The sequence below is a fragment of the Olea europaea genome, unplaced genomic scaffold, assembly GCF_002742605.1.
Source record: "Olea europaea var. sylvestris unplaced genomic scaffold, O_europaea_v1 scaffold3232, whole genome shotgun sequence".
In the NCBI taxonomy this organism is placed as follows: domain Eukaryota; kingdom Viridiplantae; phylum Streptophyta; class Magnoliopsida; order Lamiales; family Oleaceae; genus Olea; species Olea europaea.
Window position 1 is genome coordinate 32136 of NW_019251185.1, and position 19520 is coordinate 51655.

Sequence of the window (19520 nt, forward strand, 5' to 3'; positions counted from 1 at the left end):
CCCCCCCAAGATATTTTCATATGGTATTTAATAGCAATATATCAGCATAGCAGGATCCACCAACGTGGAAAAGCTTGATGTTTTAAGTGAGAGAGGCCATGTGTTTTGACTTGACCATTGTGATGTTCTGAAATGTTTTAACATTGTAAACTGCTGCATGAAATTGAAGAACTAGTTTGCATGAACTGATTGCTATGAATGCATTGTCAGATCATACCGCAGTCTGTTTGCTCTAGATATGGACTTGCTATTGGTGCTACTGTGGCCCCCATGGTTCGCATACTAGTCTGGATCTGTTTTCCAGTTGCATATCCAATAAGCAAGGTACACTTCTAGTTTAAGAATAGTGTTCCATGGTTCAATAGTTCAGAATATTCCTGGGGTGAATTTTTGCAAGTTATTGACATTGCAGCTATTTCTGTATATCCAGTTATTAGACTTGCTGCTTGGTGACGGGCATAGAGCTCTGTTTCGTCGGGCTGAATTGAAAACCCTAGTTAATTTGCATGGCAATGAGGTATGAAGGAGATACAGAATTTGACTTTCATAGTTTTACCTTTTTCAAAGGGTCTCTTTTGTTCCTTACATTGTGGTGAAGTGACACATTGATTCTACTATGTGTAGTGTGTACACTCTCTTTCAGATGTTCTTCCTTGTGCATCATTATGATTGAAACTTTGTTATCTGGGGTTCTCACCTTTACTTTCCTGATCCTCTACTTTCTTTACTTATTTTAACAGGCAGGTAAAGGTGGAGAACTGACACATGATGAGACAACAATTATTGCAGGGGCACTTGAACTCTCTGCGAAAACAGCTAGTGATGCCATGACTCCAATATCCGAAACTTTCACAATTGATATAAATGCAAAGCTTGACAGGTACATCATAATTTGGCTAGCCTTAAAATGCTGGCAGTTAGAACTCAATTTTCTAATCTTGATATAATTTGATTTGGTGTGGTATAGGTTCTTGATGAATCTAATTTTGGAGAAAGGACATAGCAGAGTGCCAGTCTACTACGAGCAACCTACAAACATTATTGGACTTATTCTGGTACCTCGTTTCATTTCTGGGCAGTTTCATCGAGTGATTAGTTATTTATTTCACTTCATAAACATTGCTGCATCTTGTGGATGGGTGCATTCTAGTTCATTAAAGACCCCTTGTATCCAGCAACATCACTAAATGACAGCTGATTTTAGGTTCCATTTTTGTCCTGGACTCAAAATTCTTTTTCTCATTTTTCATATCCTCTCGCCTGCTTTAGTTAGGTATAGTTTGGCCTGTACTATATCGTGGAAGAAAAAAAAAAAACATCGAAAGATATCTGTGGTGACTTTAGAGCCAATAAACTTTCTGATAGCTACATTACCGCAATACATTGGGAACTGTACAACTTTTTGAAAATTAAAGCTTTAAGATGGTGCTTTCAGATATATTTGATGTGGTCTTAGTCTGATCCTACTTTGGCTGCGGATGTAGAGCCATCCACAAACATTGAGTTTTTCCTTTATATGTATCCTGTTATCACCATAATTTCCGATCAACATGTTGATATAGACATTTTTTAGTAATCTGATTTCGTTTCATTAATTTATTTATTCCCTTCTAGGTTAAGAACTTGTTAACGATCCATCCAGAAGATGAAGTCCCTGTGAAGAGTGTTACAATCCGTAGAATTCCAAGGTATTGTTGTTATACAGAACATTGATGTCTAATACCTAAGTTCTTGAGTTGCTTGAAGTGTTTAAAATGATACGTAAAATTTTATCTTGTTTTACCTTTGGATTCATCACACTACTCTCACATGTTTCAATTTTCAGATCATTTAGGCATTTCTACACGTACCTCAATTTGGCCCTTGTTACTCAGATTCTGAGACCTGAAACTGATAAAAGGAATTAATTCTCTAGTATTTGTCAATGTGCCTGCACACATGGGCAGAATGTGTCCATGTATTTCTTCTAAATTTGCTATATTGGTTTGATTTGGTATTTTGCTTCATTTTCTTAGTTGAACTTTTTTGTAGAAGAAACTGGTGGGGCCACAAGTATTAAGTGTTCCTAGATAGGATACACTCGATATTGCTTTTTAACTTCTTGTTTTTATATGATTGACATCTTAGGGTTCCAGAAACTATGCCATTATATGACATCTTGAATGAATTCCAGAAGGGTCACAGCCACATGGCTGTTGTTGTAAGGCACTCCAACAACGCCACACAACAGCCAGCTAGCACAGATCCTGTAGACAGTAAGTTTTTTTTAGCTAACTGATAGCTTTATGATATCAGATGCATTGTGTTGCCTACAATTTCCTTTGTGGGCATGTATTTGTAGATACGGTCAAGGATGTGAGAGTAGACATTGATGGTGAAAAGCCCAAGGAGAAGAGTATAAAGACCAAAAGACAGCTGAAGAAATGGAAGAGTTTACCAAATAATGGAAATGATTCCCTCAAAGGTACACCTAGGAGCAAGAAGTGGACAAAAAACATGTATGCAGAAATCCTACAAATAGATGAAAATCCTCTACCAACTCTCCATGAAGAGGAAGCAGTTGGAATAATAACCATGGAAGATGTCATTGAAGAGCTTCTACAGGTGAAGTCAATATCTCTTAATACTTTTTTTTTTTTTTTTATCATCGATAAATATAAATTTCGTTGATCAAAACTTCCATATACAAATACACTGAGCATACCTGGGCAAAACAAAGCCAATATTACATACAATTACTCCGAACATACCCGGGTGATACAAAATAAGTAAAGTGCATAAAAAGTCAATGACCTAACACTAAGGACTTGAAATGGATCAAGACAACTGGATACAAAGAAAATATAACTTTGTATAGGTGTGTCTTGATCCGTCTCACAATACAATCCAAGTGAGGTGAAAGGTCTTCAAAAATCTTCTTGTTATGCGCTAACCAAATGTAGTAGACAGTACTTGCAAGGGCAATCCTCTTAACCTTGCTGAGTCATGATGTCCTACGAGCTTCTTTTTTCATCCACTTCAAAGCGCTAGCAAGTGTTGACATGGATCTTCTGATGTCGAGCCACTGTCTAATGCTCTTCTATAAGGACGATGTGAAAGAATATTCAAAAAATAAGTGTCGGCCTGTTTCCGCCATATGCTCACAAAGAACAGAATTACGATCAATCTCCAAGTATTGCAATTTGTCTTTAGTTAGGAGTTTAGATTGAACCCCTAACCAAAGCAAAAATGAGTGCTTCGGTGTTATGCAAGATTTCCAAACATCAGCAGTCCAAATCCTCTTAGTACCTCTAGACCAGAAGTAATCATATGCCATTCTTGTGCATAATTTTCCACCAGTTAACCATGCCTCAAATCTATCCAAAACTGCCTGAAAACGCCCACTGTTCTGTGCATTCGCAGCATGCTGATTTGTGGTTCTTCCAGCAGATGTAATCAGGATGTTGCCACCAATCGCCTGAATGGATAGCACGAGCTACCCTTGTGCAGGAATCGAGGGTCATGCAGTAGTTTTTTGTAACGTGTCCCTGATTTCCAGCAGTTTTTAGAAGAGGGGGGGAGTGATCCTTCCTTGGTAAAACATCTCAAATACAAGTCTCTTTAAGATAAAATTGGTTAACCCAACGTATCCAAACGGTCCTTTTTTCATGAATATTCCATAGAGACTTAGCAAGTAAAGTTAAGTTCCAACTCTTCAAATCCTTCAACTGAGACCCCCTTCGTCTTTTGGAAGGCAAACATCCCTCCATGCCACCAAAGGTTTCTTGGATCCCCAAAGAAATTTTCGACAAAGGCTAATAATCATTGAGATAATTGTAGTCGGGATAGGGAAGATAGAAAGCCAAAAACACTCAACACCTTGAAGGACCGCTCTAATAAGTTACACCTTGCCCGCATAAGATAGCGAAGAGCAATTCCAAGCACCAATGCAAGCTGTAATTTTTTAAAGAATTTGAGCATAACAACTAATTTTGAGCTTTTCCGGAGCAAGAGGGATGCCCAAATAACGAAATGACATAGTACCCTTCGTGAAATTTGTGAGTTCAAGAATATCATCAAGGTCTTGGCCATGAATACCAACTGTATACAAGCTAGATTTTTGGATGTTCATCCTTAAACCCGATACAATACCAAAGTTTGAAAGGCAATCCATTAGAATTTGCATTGACGTAACATCTTTCCTTGCAAAGAGCATTAAATAATCCGCAAAAGATAAGTGAGTGATCTTTAAGGGGCCACATTTAGGGTGATAGTTGAATTCACTATCATTTGTGGCAGCCCTAACCATTCTAGAAAAATATTCAAGGCAAAGCACAAACAAGAAGGGGGAAAAGGGATTACCTTGTTGGAGGCCTTTTCCACCTTTGAAGAAACCCTGAATACTCCCATTCAAAGCTATGGAATATGTTGGGGAAATAACACATTCAATAACCCATTGTATAAATCTCGAAGGAAAGTGCAATCCTTTAAGTACCTCTTTAAGGAAATCCCAACTTACCGAATCACAAGCTTTCCTTAGATTAATTTTTAGGAGGCATCTCAGAGCAATCCTCTTCCTATTATATTGTCTTATGAGTTCTTGGGCAAGATGGATATTTTCCATCATACTTCTACCTTCAATAAAAGCGGCTTGTGCATGATCCACAATGCTCCTCAAAATAGACCTCAATCTAGAAGCAAGAATTTTAGTAATCACTTTGTAGAGAACATTACAACAAGATATAGGCCTATAATCCCCAACATTCGGTGTGTAACTTGACTTTGGCACCAAAGCAATGATCGTGTGGTTGATTTGTTTGAGGATGGATCCTGATGAGAAGAATTCCACGATGGTCCCCACAAAATCATCTTCAATAGTCCCCCATGTTTTTTCAAAGAAGCATGAAGTGTAACCATCCGGCCTGAGGGATTTATCATCTCCAATACCAAAGAGTGCATCTTTGATCTCCTCATTAGAAATGTCCCGGATCAATGAGTTGCCTTGTTCCAACGATACCAAAGGCCCATTCTTAATAATGTCCAGCTCAATAGGCCGAACTGGATAGCTTGTACCTAGTAATTTGGTGTAATATTGAACAAATTCCCGAGCAACTTGATCTTGTGAAGTGGTATACATCCCATCCTCTTTGAGTATAGAAGCAATGAAATTTCTCCTTGTGTTCCTTTTCACCACCAAGTGGAAGAATTTTGTACACTTATCACTTTGTTTAAGGAAAATGCATTTTGCTTGTTGATAGTAAAAACTACGTTCCGCTTCACATAATCCCATGGCTTTCTTTCTCAATCTAGCCACCACAAGTTGATAATGCTCATTTGTGGGCTGATCATGGAGCTCAAGTTGGGCAGCTTCCAATTCTCCTTTAGACTCATTTGCCCGTGTAGAAATGTGCCCAAAGTGTGTAACATTTAGCTCCCTTAATGCTCCTTTTAACTTGTGCAACTTTTTACAAAGAACAAATTGCTTTGTCCCAACCAAATCAAAATTCCGGCTTACTTGAAAAAGTCGTTGGAAATCTTCATGCATTGTCCACAAGTTGAAAAATTTGAATGACTTCCTAGTGTTCTCCTCACGATCATGAATGGACACAATGCAAGGAGAGTGGTCAGAAAGGCACCCGAAAGGTAAAAAATCAGCAAGGCCGTATACACCATTTTGCACCCAAATGTCATTCGCCATAGCTCTATCAATTTTGCTCCAAACCGAATTATTAGTCCAAGTGTAAAAACAACCAATGGAGCGCACATCCGTAAGACCAACATGAAGGCAACAATTGGCAAAGTCCTTAATTCCATAAGGTGTTACCTCCGCACCGTTGCTTTTCTCATCAAATTTGAGCCAGTTGTTGAAATCACCAAGAATCATCTAAGGCAATGAAACATTTGCATTGAAATCCATGATGTTTCAAAGCGGCCTCCGGCTAACAATTGTATGGAAAGCATAAACAAAACTAACAGGAAAGGTATAAGATGTTATCTTGCAAGTAGCGATACAATGGATGACTCGGAGATTCGTCTCCAATACTTCCAATTTGACTTTGGATGGATTCCACAAAATTAAAATCTGTCCGGCTCTATGAGTGCAAAAATTATTAACTTGCATAAAACCATCAAATTTGTTCCACATAACTCCGTTCAATTTAGGTTCTCCAAGTTTTGTCTCCAAAATACCCATAACATCAATGCAATGTTGCTTGATGAAATCCCGAATCCCATTTTGTTTTTTGGGGGAGGGATATTCCACGATGCAATCTTCATGATGTTGAAGCAAGGGAGGTACCCTTCTTCTTGTCAATTTTAGTCCCCACTTTCCTTATCTCATCAGCCTTCCTTTTGAGCTTTTCATGCATGCATGTTTGGAGGCTGCCCCTCTTAGACATAAAATCTGCCACAGTAATATCCAAACAGAAAACAAAAAGGCCCAGCAGGTAACAACCCAAAAAGAACCGGCCAAACAGGCCCAAAGTGGAGACCCGACCCACCAACGAAACCAACGGAATAATCTGAAATATATTTGAAAACTTGCCCAAAAAGGAAAGCCTTTGACCGCCAATTAAAGCTGAAGACGGCCCAAGATAGACTTCAATTATTGAAGACTTACCCAAAACGGAGACACCACAGACCGACACCAAAAATGCAAGAAAGAATCTGCCGAAGTCTGAAGAAGGCTGCAAATTCCAGGAACCACAGCAATGACCAGAATCTGAATTCTGGAAAGAGGTCAGGAACGGTCAAAATGCAAATTCAAACGTGAGAATACCAGCTCCAATACATACAACACACATACACTCCCAACACGAGGAATAACACCAAGAATACACACTATTCCCGGCCAAGCATCTCATTTACATTTATATTTTGCAATAACATAAATAGAGCATGTTTGTCAAAGGTTAAATTACAATTGAAGCTGCTCAAACCTACTTTTTATATTACCCACTTTATTTCATAGGATCCACAACTTATAAGTTATTAAAAACACTAACAAACAAGCACTTAATAACGTCTTGATGATGTGCCATCTATCTAGGGCTGGTTTCGTCTATTTTAAACCTTTACCTTAGATTCTTCCACTTCAAGAATGCTATATATCTTATACTCATCATTGGCTCTTGCAGGAGGAAATCTTTGACGAGACTGATCATCACGTTGAAGATTTATGATATTGGTTCGTTGATGCCTATTGTATTTATGTTATTGCAAAAATATAGATGTAAATGCCAGTAAATTATGCTACAGTGGTGTTAGAAAGAATTTTGATGTTGCCTTCGTAAAAAGTTGTAGCAGGACAGGACATTTTAACGTGGTCGAAGAAACATGGCCATTAGTTGTTTGAGAGGAAAATATTGTTTCTACATCCATGTTGACATTTTCTGTTGCTAGCCAATATGTCCAGGATATGACGCCAACTACCATCACTTTTTAGAGCATGTTTGTCTGAAGTTAAAATGTTTATCATAAGAAATGTAATTTATCTTATTGGGGTTGATTGGAGGAGATGAATATTTTTGATCAATTGACAGATTTTTCTAAGGATGTCAACGAGTCGAAACTCGAAACTCGGGTTTGGCTCGAGTAAAAATGGTTCGAGCATTTTTAGGCCCTCAAAAAATTTATGCTTGACCCGAGCTTTCGGCTCAGGCCTTAGAGAGCCGAACCAACTCGCTCTCTCTTCATTTTTTTTCCTTTTTTTTTTAATAGATGTCTATTAAGTCTGCTATTGTTGCCAATATTTTATTTATTTATTTATTAAAGTATTGCAAATTTTATGTATTTATATTTTGTTTGCTTGTCTCATCACGAGCCGTTCTTGTGGGTTGTCAAGCAACACGGACGGGCTCTAGCTTGGGCTTGAAGTGACGCCTCAAAATGGGGTTTGGCACGAGTCTCAGCTAAGTTCTATCGAGCCACGAATCAAGCACTGAAGCTTTTCTTGTGTTGAGTCACGGGTCATCTGAGGCTACGAACCAAATTAACACCCCTAGATTTTTTATTTTTTATTTTTATTGTTGGAAATCGACTTTATTGAAGGTTCAGGACCATGTTGCACATTATTGAAATGATTGAAACTTTTGATGCAAATATCTCTTGTATTAATTAATTAAAATTGGAAAAGAATTCTTTTAAAATTGTTCAAATTATGGTCAATCACTCGACTTTTGGTCAATTAACGAATTTTTGAGCAAAAATCGTCCTGGAGTAAGACTACAACACATTTTTGAAATGTTTGAATGTATATTTAAAGCTTTGAGACCTATCTGCACTGTTTTGAAAGATTAGAAATCTTCATTGCAAATTTCCGAATCCCCCCCCCCCCCCCCCCAAAAAAAAAAATAAAATAAAATATTATAATGACAATTATACCCTTATATGTTCGATTCATTACATGTGACCATTTTATAGTTTGCTGGCAATTCCGCTATGCTATGCCATGCTGTAGCACATCGATTTTTTTTCAATACGATTACATTATTAGAACTAAAATAAATAAATATGATTTACTGTACCCTAGAGCTTTCGCCTTTATTTCGACCGACATCTAATATAATTATACAAACAGCTGTTGCTGTTACGAAGAACAACAAATAATGAGCAATAGAGTTAGTTAACAGGGGGAGCACTATAGTAGGCTAGAAAAGTAACAGGTAAAAACATTTGTCGAACGTCCTCTGCGCTTATAATCGGGAAAATAATTCCAAATTCCAGAGCACCCTGTAAAGAAGAAACATTAAGTGGTCAAAATGTGTACGATAACTCTAAAAAATTTTCATTTGACAAGGTACAGAAAGCAATCTAGCCCCAAACCAAACTCTTTGAGGGCGAAGAGTAATAAGCGCCCACGCCAAAAAAAAATGGCAAACAAAGTCAAAGGACAAGGATTCAATCCAGAAAAACGCCTCCAAGGCTCAAGTTATCAAAACGCGCTTGACGCATTTCCTTTCTGCTTGATCAGGCGATGAACAAAAGACCTTGTAAAGTGCACCTGCCAATGAGTTTATAATAGACGCCACAGGCTGCAAAAGAACGTTTGATTTCTCAAGTTTTTGTGGAAATTTAAAACTAATCTTTTTGAGGTCCAATCTAATATCTCGCCTTTCTAATGGTATAGAAGGATTCAAGATACTCACAAAGGATAAATCTGTCATGTTGAAGGCGTCCCCTTGTATGTAGATCAATGATCAAGTTTGGTTACTGGTTTGGTTGAATCTCTGATTGTACACTATGCATTAGCGACATGCTTAACTCTGAGACCCCCCAAAATCAGGCTTTGTCGAACTGGGTGAACAATCTCTTGTGTTCATTTGCTGCTTCGTGGTTGATTGTTTTTATCATTTCTGTTGTTGAATCAAATTTGAGGGTTAAATATCCAACACTCCTAGTAGAAGGAAACCTTGGGTGGGCTGAGGATCTGCCGGCATGCTTCTATTTGGCATTGTTCTTATGTTTCCTTTGTCAATTGGGGCAAGAAATGCATCATACAGCTGAGTAGGAATCTGAAATATATATATTGGTCAGTTGAAAAGCGCATTATGTGCGAAAGTTAGTGTCTAAAACACGGCATATGTAAAGGTTGTCTACGAGCCCATTTGGTAGTGCTTATGCTTTTGTAGAAGAGCTTTCTCAGGAAATCGCATTTAGTTAGTTTCTTCTAAAGTCCCACCAAACAGGCCCTTCATATCAAGTGAATTAGGGGTACCTGAGGTTCCACTACATTCTTCAAATAATTGGCCGTTTCTTCATTCGAAATGGAAGGCACCTTCTGTCCAGGGACATCAACCAAGCAACGAACTTCTGTACTACTGATTGGATAAAGTAAGATAGGCGAAGGATCAGCTTGAACAACATGCCCATGATTCACACAAGGGAGGTCACTGTTTTCCAACACCAAACCGACAAAGCATGAAGCGGCATCCACCTAAATCACATAAAGACTTTGTTTTAGAGAAGAGAAAATTGATACAATGAAATGTGAGAACCGGGGGAAATTAAGCATGATGTGGAGTATTCACCTTAGGATTATGAAGTGTGCGTATTGAGTTCGATAAACAGCCATCACTCACAATGGTGAGAGGAGCATAAGCCATATCTTCGACACCATTCTTACTCTTGTACCCTTTTCTTCAAGTAGGGATGCTACTGTCCCTTGTTCCAGTCATACACTGAGATAGAAAAAGGTAACACGTTAGTAAAAAATCAAATGGTCTCGGCATGGGTGAACCATGCAACTGCATGGGTTTGTTTTGACCTTTTTTGGCCGTTAGTAGCCGTTGCAAATTTTACTGTCCCTTGTTCCAGTCATACACTGAGATAGAAAAAGGTAACACGTTAGTAAAAAATCAGCATTACTACAATAGACTTGTGTTACAGCACCAGCTAAGGTAAACTATAGAGTAAAAATCTTCCTCATTTACATTACTAGGTTAAAAAAAGGGCATATTTTGCCAGAGTTGCACCCTTTTTTCTCATTTTTTATATAAAACGGCCATTATGAAAACTTCTACCAGAAACGTCGGAGTGAAATTTGCCCAAGGGAAGACATAGCTCAATTAATTTCAAATAGCCTCCTGATTGTAAAAGTTCACCTACAATTCGATCTGGCTCGGACAAGTCTCTTTCTATCACATGGACACGTCATGCGTCCTTCATTTATTAACCGAAAATGAAGTGTTGATCAGACAAAAACTCTTGTATACTAATCTAAAAATGCAATATGGGCTAAAAAGTATAAGAAGTATCCTAGTTGTTACTTTTCCGAGAGTATGAGCCAAAGAGTATGAGCCAAAGCGGCACCAGCAACTCCAGCACCGACAATAACGATGTCCGTGTTAACGGAGGTGTTAATGCTGTCATTTTTACGTAGAATCTTCGAACTTTTGTTCTTTGTATTTCTCCACAGACTGTTCGACAAAACAAATCCCAGTATAAACAAATAAAGAAGCAACAAAGAAGCAATTAAAAAAACCTACAATATACTGATCAATTGCTATGATTATGTCGTTCAAAACCAACAACTATATAAATTAAAAAATAAAATTTGGTCCATGCGACCACATGGCACGCATGGTCATATAACAAGATCAAATGGTCTCGGCATGGGTGAACCATGCAACTGCATGGGTTTGTTTTGACCTTTTTTGGCCGTTAGTAGCCGTTGCAAATTTGAACTTGGTGAATTTTCACTTGATTGTTTGGCACCATTTCGTACTTCTGGTCGATGGCTATATATAGGAGAGCCATGTTTGAGGGAAAGATGTTAGAAAAACATCTTGCAATCCATACTTTGTTCTAAGAACAATAAAAAAATCCATAGTTACTTTCATATTCAAAACTTGTGTTCTTCAAGTTTTCAAGGATTTTCACTTGTACTTTGGTGATTAATTCTTGTTAAAATCCTACAAACCATTTGACATCAACCTTCGAAGCATCTCAAATCAATAAGAGAATGGACAAATATTGTTTGAGGACAATGATATCGTGTTCAAGCCATTCGTTTATACAAGTTCGTGATTATCTTGTTCTTGGTGTTGCCGGTTCATATTTCGTGATTTCTACTCCGACCCGATGAAATTTTTTACATCAATCTCAAACGAAAGTTTCTGCAATGGAAAGCGAGAGAATGATGGCGACAATCAAACTCATGAATCAAGATTCGGTGTGGTTAGATCAGTTCGATGGAACGAGCTTCACTCGATGGAAAGACAAATTGAAGTTTCTTCTCACTGCATTGAAGATTTTCTACATCCTAGATCCGAATCTTGCGCTACTACCGGAACCTACGAATGGAGAAATCGAAGCGGTGAGAAATAAAAGACAAAAGTGCCAAGAAGATGAGTTAATATGTCGCGATCACATTCTCAACGCATTATCAGATCGTTTGTATGACTTATATACAAACACAACTTCGGCAAAAGAAATTTTGGATGCGCTCGAAGGTAAGTATAAGCGGAAGAAGAATGTACAAAGAAATTTTTAATTTCTAAGTACTTCGATTTTAAATTTTTAGAGAATATTCTCCTTCTTCCCTAAATACATGAAATGCAAGTAATTGTCAATAAGTTAAATGTGGTAAAAATTGAAATATCAGAGACCTTTCAAGTGGGGGCCATAATTGTCAAACTTCCTGGAACTTGGAAATGATACTGAAAGAAGATAATGCATAGTTCCGAAAATTATTCTTTAGAACAACTATAAAAACATCTTCGGATTGAGGAAGAGTTGAGAATGCGTGATAAAAGTGATTCTCATGAGAGCACTTCCAAAGTAAATGTTGTAGAAAAATCTAAACACCAACAAAAAGAAGCCTTCGATGAACCTTAATAAGTTCAAGAAGAAGACCAAAGGAGGATGATTTGTTTATGGGAAATCTGGACACTACGCAAAAGATTGTAGACCTCAAAATCACAACAACTCCAAGGGTAAAGTAAATTCCATCCAAGAAGGTAAGATTGTGGCCACCGTGAATGAAATAAATGCAATTAAGGGAAAGGTTCCCGATTGGTGGTATGATACTTCTGTCATGGTACATGTATCATATGACAAATCTTTGTTCAAAACATACAATGAAGTGAATGGAGACTAAGAGATCCAAATGGATAACGAGGTGCGGTCCAAAGTAATTGGAAAAGGAAGTGTGGAAATTATCTTCACTTCTGGAAAAAAATGTTACTCTCACAAATGTACTACATGTTCTGGTTATGAATATGAACTTAGTGAGTGAAAATCTTTTGGGAAAATCAGGCATTAAAAGTGTCTTTGAATCCGATAAACTTGTATTATTACTTAACGAAAAATTTGTTGGAAATAGCTATTCATGAGAAGGAATGGTCAAACTTTGTACTATTGATAATGAAATAAATAAAATTGGTTTTGCTTACTTGATTGATTTATTTTCTTTATGGCATGCTAGATTAGGTCACAAAGGTAAAAGTACCATGAAATGCGTGAGAAATTGTGACTTAATTTCATATGATGGAAATGATGTCATTAAATGCAAAACATATGTAGAAGCAAAAATGGTTAAAAAGCCTTATCAAATTATTAAGAGGACTTCTAACATATTAGAATTAATTCATTCCGATATATGTGAATTAAATGACATGCTAACAAGAGGTGGAAATGGATATTTTATAACATTTATTGATGATTGCTCAAGATATACCTGTGTATATTTGTTGAAATATAAATATGAGACCTTTGATTTGTTTAAGACTTATAAGAATGAAGTTAAAAATCACTTAAATAAAAAAATAAAGACTTTAAGAAGTGATAGAGGTGGTGAATACTTTTCTAGTGAATTTAATTTATATTGTGAACAACATGTCATAATTCACCAATATTCTGCACCTAGGAAATCTGAACAAAATGGTTTAGCTGAAAGGAAGAATAGAAACTTAGTAGAAATGATTAATGCCATGCTTTTATATGCTAAGTTGCCGTTTAATTTATGGGGTGAAACTTTATTAAGTGCATGTAGGATACTTAATAGGATTTCTTCTAAACATACAAAGGTTTCTCTTTATCAATTGTGGAAAGGAAGAAAATCGAACATTGAATACTTCAAAGTGTGGAGGTGTCTTGCTTATTGCAAGAACACAAATCCTAATATGACCAAATTGGGTCCAAAAGGTATTAAATGTGCTTTTGTTGGATATGTTAATAATAGCAAATCTTAAAGATTGCTAAACTTGGAGACCAATGTAATTATCGAATCAAGTGATGTAGAGTTCTTTGAAAATTTGTTATTATCGAATAATGAATTGAAGGAAAATATTGAAAATATCCCTAGCTCAAGTGGAACACGTGATGAAATATCTTCTAAAGATATTGATGAGTCTAGTGAACCATGAAGAAACAAGAGAACTCAAGTTGAAAAGTCTTTGGGACCGAATGAAATTGATTCTCAACTTATCTTCTTTTACTTAGTAGAAGGAAATGAGTTGAATGTTGTAAGAATAATTCCTTTTGTTCTACAAGTGAAAATCGATCCTAGAACCTATAAATAAGCTATGGCTTCTCGTGATAGCATTTTTTGAAAAGATGCAATAAAGATGAAATGAATTCAATAATGTCTAATAAAACTTGAGAACTTGTTGATCTACCACCGGGATCCAAACCTATTGGATGTAAATGGGTATTTAGGAGGAAATATAATGTGGATTGCTCTTTAAATACTTTCAAAGTTGGATTAGTAGCTAAAGGATATCGACAAAAGGAAGGAATCGACTATTTTGACACTTATGCACCGGTAGCTAGAATAACATCTATTAGGATATTATTTGCATTGGTTTCAATATATGATTTGCATGTTCATCAAATGGATGTCAAGACGGTATTCTTAAATGGGGATCTCAATGAGGAGGTTTATATGGAGCAACCCAAAGGGTTCATTCTATCTGAAAATGAACATAAGGTATGCAAGTTAATAAAATTTTTATATGATTTGAAACAGACACCTAAGAAATGGCATAAGAAGTTTGACTTAGCTATAACATCATTCAGATTTAAACATAATAGCGCAGATAGATGTTTATTTTCTAAAGTGTATCATGATTATTTGACATTTATATATTTATATGTTGACGACATGTTAATTATTAGTAATCACATGGATGGTATAGAAGAAACAAAGAGGTTTCTATCTTCCACATTCAAGATGGAGGATTTTGGTCAAGTGGATACCATTTTAGGTATCAAAGTCACAAAGACTAGTGGGGGTTATTACCTAAGTCAATCACATTATATTAAGAATGTAATAAACAAGTTCAAACACTTGAATATAAAAGAATATAGTACCCCGATTGATCCAAGTTCTAAACTTATAAAGAATGATGGAAGGGCGATTGGACAATTGGAATATGCTAGTATTATAGGAAGTCTAATGTATGCAGTTCAATGCACAAGACCGGATATAGCATATGTCATAAGTAAACTTAGCAGGTTTACTAGCAATCTAAGTAATAATCATTGGAAGGTCATTGGAAGAGTTATTGGATACTTAAAAGAAAATCAAGAACCTGGGCATGCAATATACTAAATTCCTTGTGGTATTAGAAGGATTTACCGACGCTAGTTAGATATCTAGCGCGGGTGAGAGTAAATCTACTTCGGATTGGGTGTTCACTCTTGGAGGAGGTGCTGTTTCTTGGAAATCAAAGAAACAAACATGCATAACACACTCGACTATGGAGTCAGAATTCGTAGCTCTATCAGATATTAGGAAAGAGGTTAAGTGGCTAAAAGATCTCTTCACGAGATACCCTTGGGATTGAAGAATATTTCGTCAATACCTATCATATGTGATAGTCAAGTCACATTAGTAAAAACATATAATGAGGTATACAACGAAAAGTCTAGACACGTGAGTTTTAGACATAACTATGTAAGGAAATTAATCAATGATGGAATAATTTTCCTAAATTCTGTAAGGTCAATTAAGAATTTGGCGAATCTTTTGATTAAACCTCTAAACAGAGATTTAGTAGCATCTATTTCAAGTAAGATGGGGTTGAAACTCCTTAACTAAAAAGGTTCACCAATGATAGTAATCCTACTTATCATTGCTCAAAAGGTAATTTACTGGTTCAAAGGGTAACAACAAGTCATTCGATATGTGGATAGTTGCAGCATTACTAAAATCTGCAATAATCCTATCCTAATTAAAATAATGCTGGTTGTTACTGAAATGGGGGATGAGCTTTAAACTCTTAATGAGGTTCAGTGTTAAAACACAAGTACCTCTAAAAGTAACAAAGGTACTGGAAGAACTTCACCTAAACAATTTTCAAGGTGGTGCCGCCTTAATAGAAAGTTGGAGTTTCTCTCTTAAAAGATTGTTGAAAAGGATAAGCACAATGTCATAAAAGCGCTAAGCGAGTTATGAGGAACTTGAGAACACGTGGTATTCATATATGTGTTCTTACTAGTATCGTCATATGAAATAACTAATTCAAAGCTACACGCTATCTTTGATTCTGACTATCCTTTGTTTGAATTACACTATGGTTAGATTCAAATCGAAAGATATATAATCCTTATACATAAGTATTATATACTATGAATATGATACTTGTTAATTTTGAATAAGTGTGAGATTGCTATGATTATGTTGTTCAAAATCAACAATTATATAAATTTTAAAAAAAAAATTGGTCGATGTGACTGCATGACATATAGCCATGCGGTCGCATGGCCATACGCCGAGACCAAATAGTCTCAGCATGGGTGAACTATGCTACCACATGGGACCGCATTTTGACCGTTATTGGCCGTTTTTTACCTTTGCAAATTAGAACTTGGTGACTTTTCACTTGATTTTTCGCAACATTTTGTACTTCTGGTCGATGACTATATATAGGAGAGCCATGTTTGAGGGAAAAATATTAGAAAAATATCTTGCAATCCATACTTTGTTCTAAGAACAATCAAAAAATCCATATTTATTTTCATATTCAAACCTTGTGTTCTTAAAGTTTTCAAGGATTTTCACTTGTACTTTGGTGATTAATTCTTGTTAAGGCTTGTTAAAATCCTACAAACCATTTACCATCAACCTTCGAAGCATCTCAAATCAATAGAAAAATGGGTAAATATTGTTTGAGGATAATAATATCGTGTTCATGTCATTCGTTTATACAAGTTTGTGATTATCTTGTTCTTGGCGTTGTCGGTTCATATTTCATGATTTCTACTCTAACCCAGTGAAATTTTTTACATCATCAATCATCAACATAATATATATATATATATCAAACGATCAAGATGACTTTAAAGAATCTGGTTGATAGTATCTCTCTATTGGATTTATATGGTTTCAACTTATTATGGCGCCTTTATATATATATATATATATATATATATCAAACGATCAAGATGACTTTAAAGAATCTGGTTGATAGTATCTCTCTATTGGATTTATATGGTTTCAACTTATTATGGCGCCTTTATATATGGAAATGTACATGTTTTATCCAAGCTTAAGTCATATTTACGATAGGTTGAGTTTGAATACCGACCTACAATATAAATTAGCTTTCAATGAGAAAGTAGATTGTTAGATCGAGTCTAAATTCTATCAAAGCATAATTTTATTTTATTTTATTCATTTATTTATTTATTTTGTTATATTTGGTGACAATCAACTATTTTTGTGAATGAAGATTGGTTTAATTTTTGTTCCGGACAAGAAATAAAATTGTTAGATTAGTCACCAAATTAATGAGAACTCCCACACGAACTACTGCCTGACTGAACGGCGAAAATGTAATTAAAGTCAGCATATCAAATCACTAAATAATAATAATAATAATAATAATAATAATAATATAAGTTATAATTTATATAATTAAAAAAAATTCCTTCCACAAAAGGTAAATAACAGAATAAATTTTCCACGTTGAAATTCTAGGAAAGTAATCAAATGAATATTTCCACTACCAAAAAAGTTGGCAGAAGTTTACATTAATGTGAATTCATCGATCATAGACTCATCAACCATAAATTTAGGCTCTCTTAAAAACGTATACAAATTAAGCATGGTTCATAATAAATTTGGAGATGGCTACATGAATTATTTATCGGTACTACGATCGATTCAATTATTAAATTTATTGATATCTTTAAAATACTATTGAATTCTTAGTGACTGCAATAAACTATGATAGTTTTGATCTACTCCTCCCTCTTCCAATGTAGTCATGAAGTCCATGCCACTCCTTATTTTTTTTTATTTAATGTAAATGTATTTATCGTACTAGTTCATCAAATGATAATTTTAGTTTCTTATCTTGTTTTCTAACTTGTTTTATACGAATCTTACGATTTTATTTATTTTTATTTTTATTTTTATTGCTAAAAATAACTGTTAAACAAACAAATTTAACTAAGACGATTAATAGACAGTATGGGACATTAATGGCAATTGGAAATAGGGAAAATTAAGTAATACTAGGTGTTTAAATATCATAATTCAAAAGTCAGGGATGAAGTTTCATTATGCATAAATCAGATATCAATATAATAATTAAATATTAAACATATCCACCTACCCCAACTCCCAGACCCTAGGTATTGAATCACAGCTTCCTTCTCTCTCCCTTCTCTCTTCTTTTTCACTGATTATTGCCATCTCCGACGCCACGCCTTCTGCGACGATGTCGTGCTTTCTCTGTTTACTCTCCAGCCGTCAAGTCACCATCATTTACGTTGACAATTTCACAGTAAGATATCACCGTGGGAGATCACCAGCGATTATCACATTTAGGTTGGCAATTTCAGATGTATGAGAACGACACATCCCCTCTCTATTCACACATTTTCTCTCTCTACTCACATATTTCCTGCAATGTCCAAGCCACCACTATCGGCATTGATAACAGAAAAATAAAGGAAGGAATGAGCCGCTCTGTGCAGTAGGTTGCGATTTTATGTGGGGTGTATGCGATGACGGTGTGTTGATAGTGTGGTGAAGGTGATACAGTAGATCTAGGTAGGACGGCGGTGTTGGTGATGTAGCGACGGTGCTTGTGTTGGCACTTGACAGTGATGATGTGGGTGGTGTTGGTATGGTTGGGAGGTGGTGTATTATTGGGTATGTTTGGTGGTGGTTCTAGTTGTAGCTGTTCTTAGCGATAGAGACGTTGTGGGTTGGGTATTGTTGGTGTATTTAGTGGTGATAGTCGTGGTGGTTTCTGGCGACAGTGGAGGTGGTTGTTGATGGTTGGAGAGTTGATGGAGTCAATTGTTGTGGCTTTTGTTGGAAGATGATTAGATCTGGTGGTGGCGATTGTTGTTGGTGGTGTTGTCGTGGTGTTGGTGTTGGTGGCGACGATGACGATGACGGTGACGGGGTAAAGGTGGTGGAAAGTGGTGGTTGTTGCGGGCATAGGTGTTGGTGGTGTGATCGCCGCCTGTTTTGTGTGGAAGTGTATTGGTGCAGTGTTCAGGTGTTTGTTGGTTTTTAGAATGGTGATGGATGCGGTGGTGGTGTTGGGTAGTGATGGTTGGGTAGCCTGTTTGGCTTAGTGTGGTGGTTGTTGAGGTATTTTAGTTAGGTTTGTCGATTTTTGGAGTGGTGGTGGTGGTTGTGATGTTGTTGTGGCGGGGTAGGGTAGTTTTCGTGACCAAGTATTGTAGTAGATTGGGATTAGGCGTTTGGTGTCTGTGACCAACTATTTGGTCCCCTATGACTGACTATTAAACTGTAACCTTAAAATTCGATCATTTAAGATGTATTCCGTGACAATCAAATTTGAAAATATGTGACCTATACTTATAATTTTTTGGATTTGTAAATTGTGACCTTAAAATTCGATCATTTGTGACTTAAAAAAGTAATCTGTGACCATCAAATTTGAAAGTATGTGACATGTAACTTATAATTTTTTGGATTTGTAACTAATGACATAAACTGTGACCTATAAAATTTTCGATTTGTGACCTCGACATAATTTGTCACCAATTAATTTGATAATATATGACCAATAAATAAGTTCTGATATATAACTATGTTCATGTGACCATTAATT

At 36.1% G+C, this 19520-nt stretch overlaps 1 protein-coding gene and 1 pseudogene across 1 annotated transcript; one reads left to right on the forward strand and one right to left on the reverse strand.

Moving 5' to 3' along the window:
• The first annotated feature begins 126 nt into the window (after positions 1 to 126).
• On the forward strand, positions 127 to 7486 carry LOC111385629 (DUF21 domain-containing protein At2g14520-like). The gene is made up of 8 exons (XM_023010041.1): positions 127 to 324; positions 431 to 517; positions 741 to 880; positions 968 to 1055; positions 1615 to 1688; positions 2128 to 2255; positions 2342 to 2604; positions 7116 to 7486. The coding sequence occupies exons 1-8, from the start codon at positions 199 to 201 to the stop codon at positions 7158 to 7160; spliced, it is 951 nt and encodes a 316-aa protein (XP_022865809.1). The 5' UTR covers positions 127 to 198; the 3' UTR covers positions 7161 to 7486.
• Positions 7487 to 8419: 933 nt separating this feature from the next.
• LOC111385630 lies at positions 8420 to 11235 on the reverse strand (annotated as a pseudogene).
• Between the last annotated feature and the right edge of the window lie 8285 nt (positions 11236 to 19520).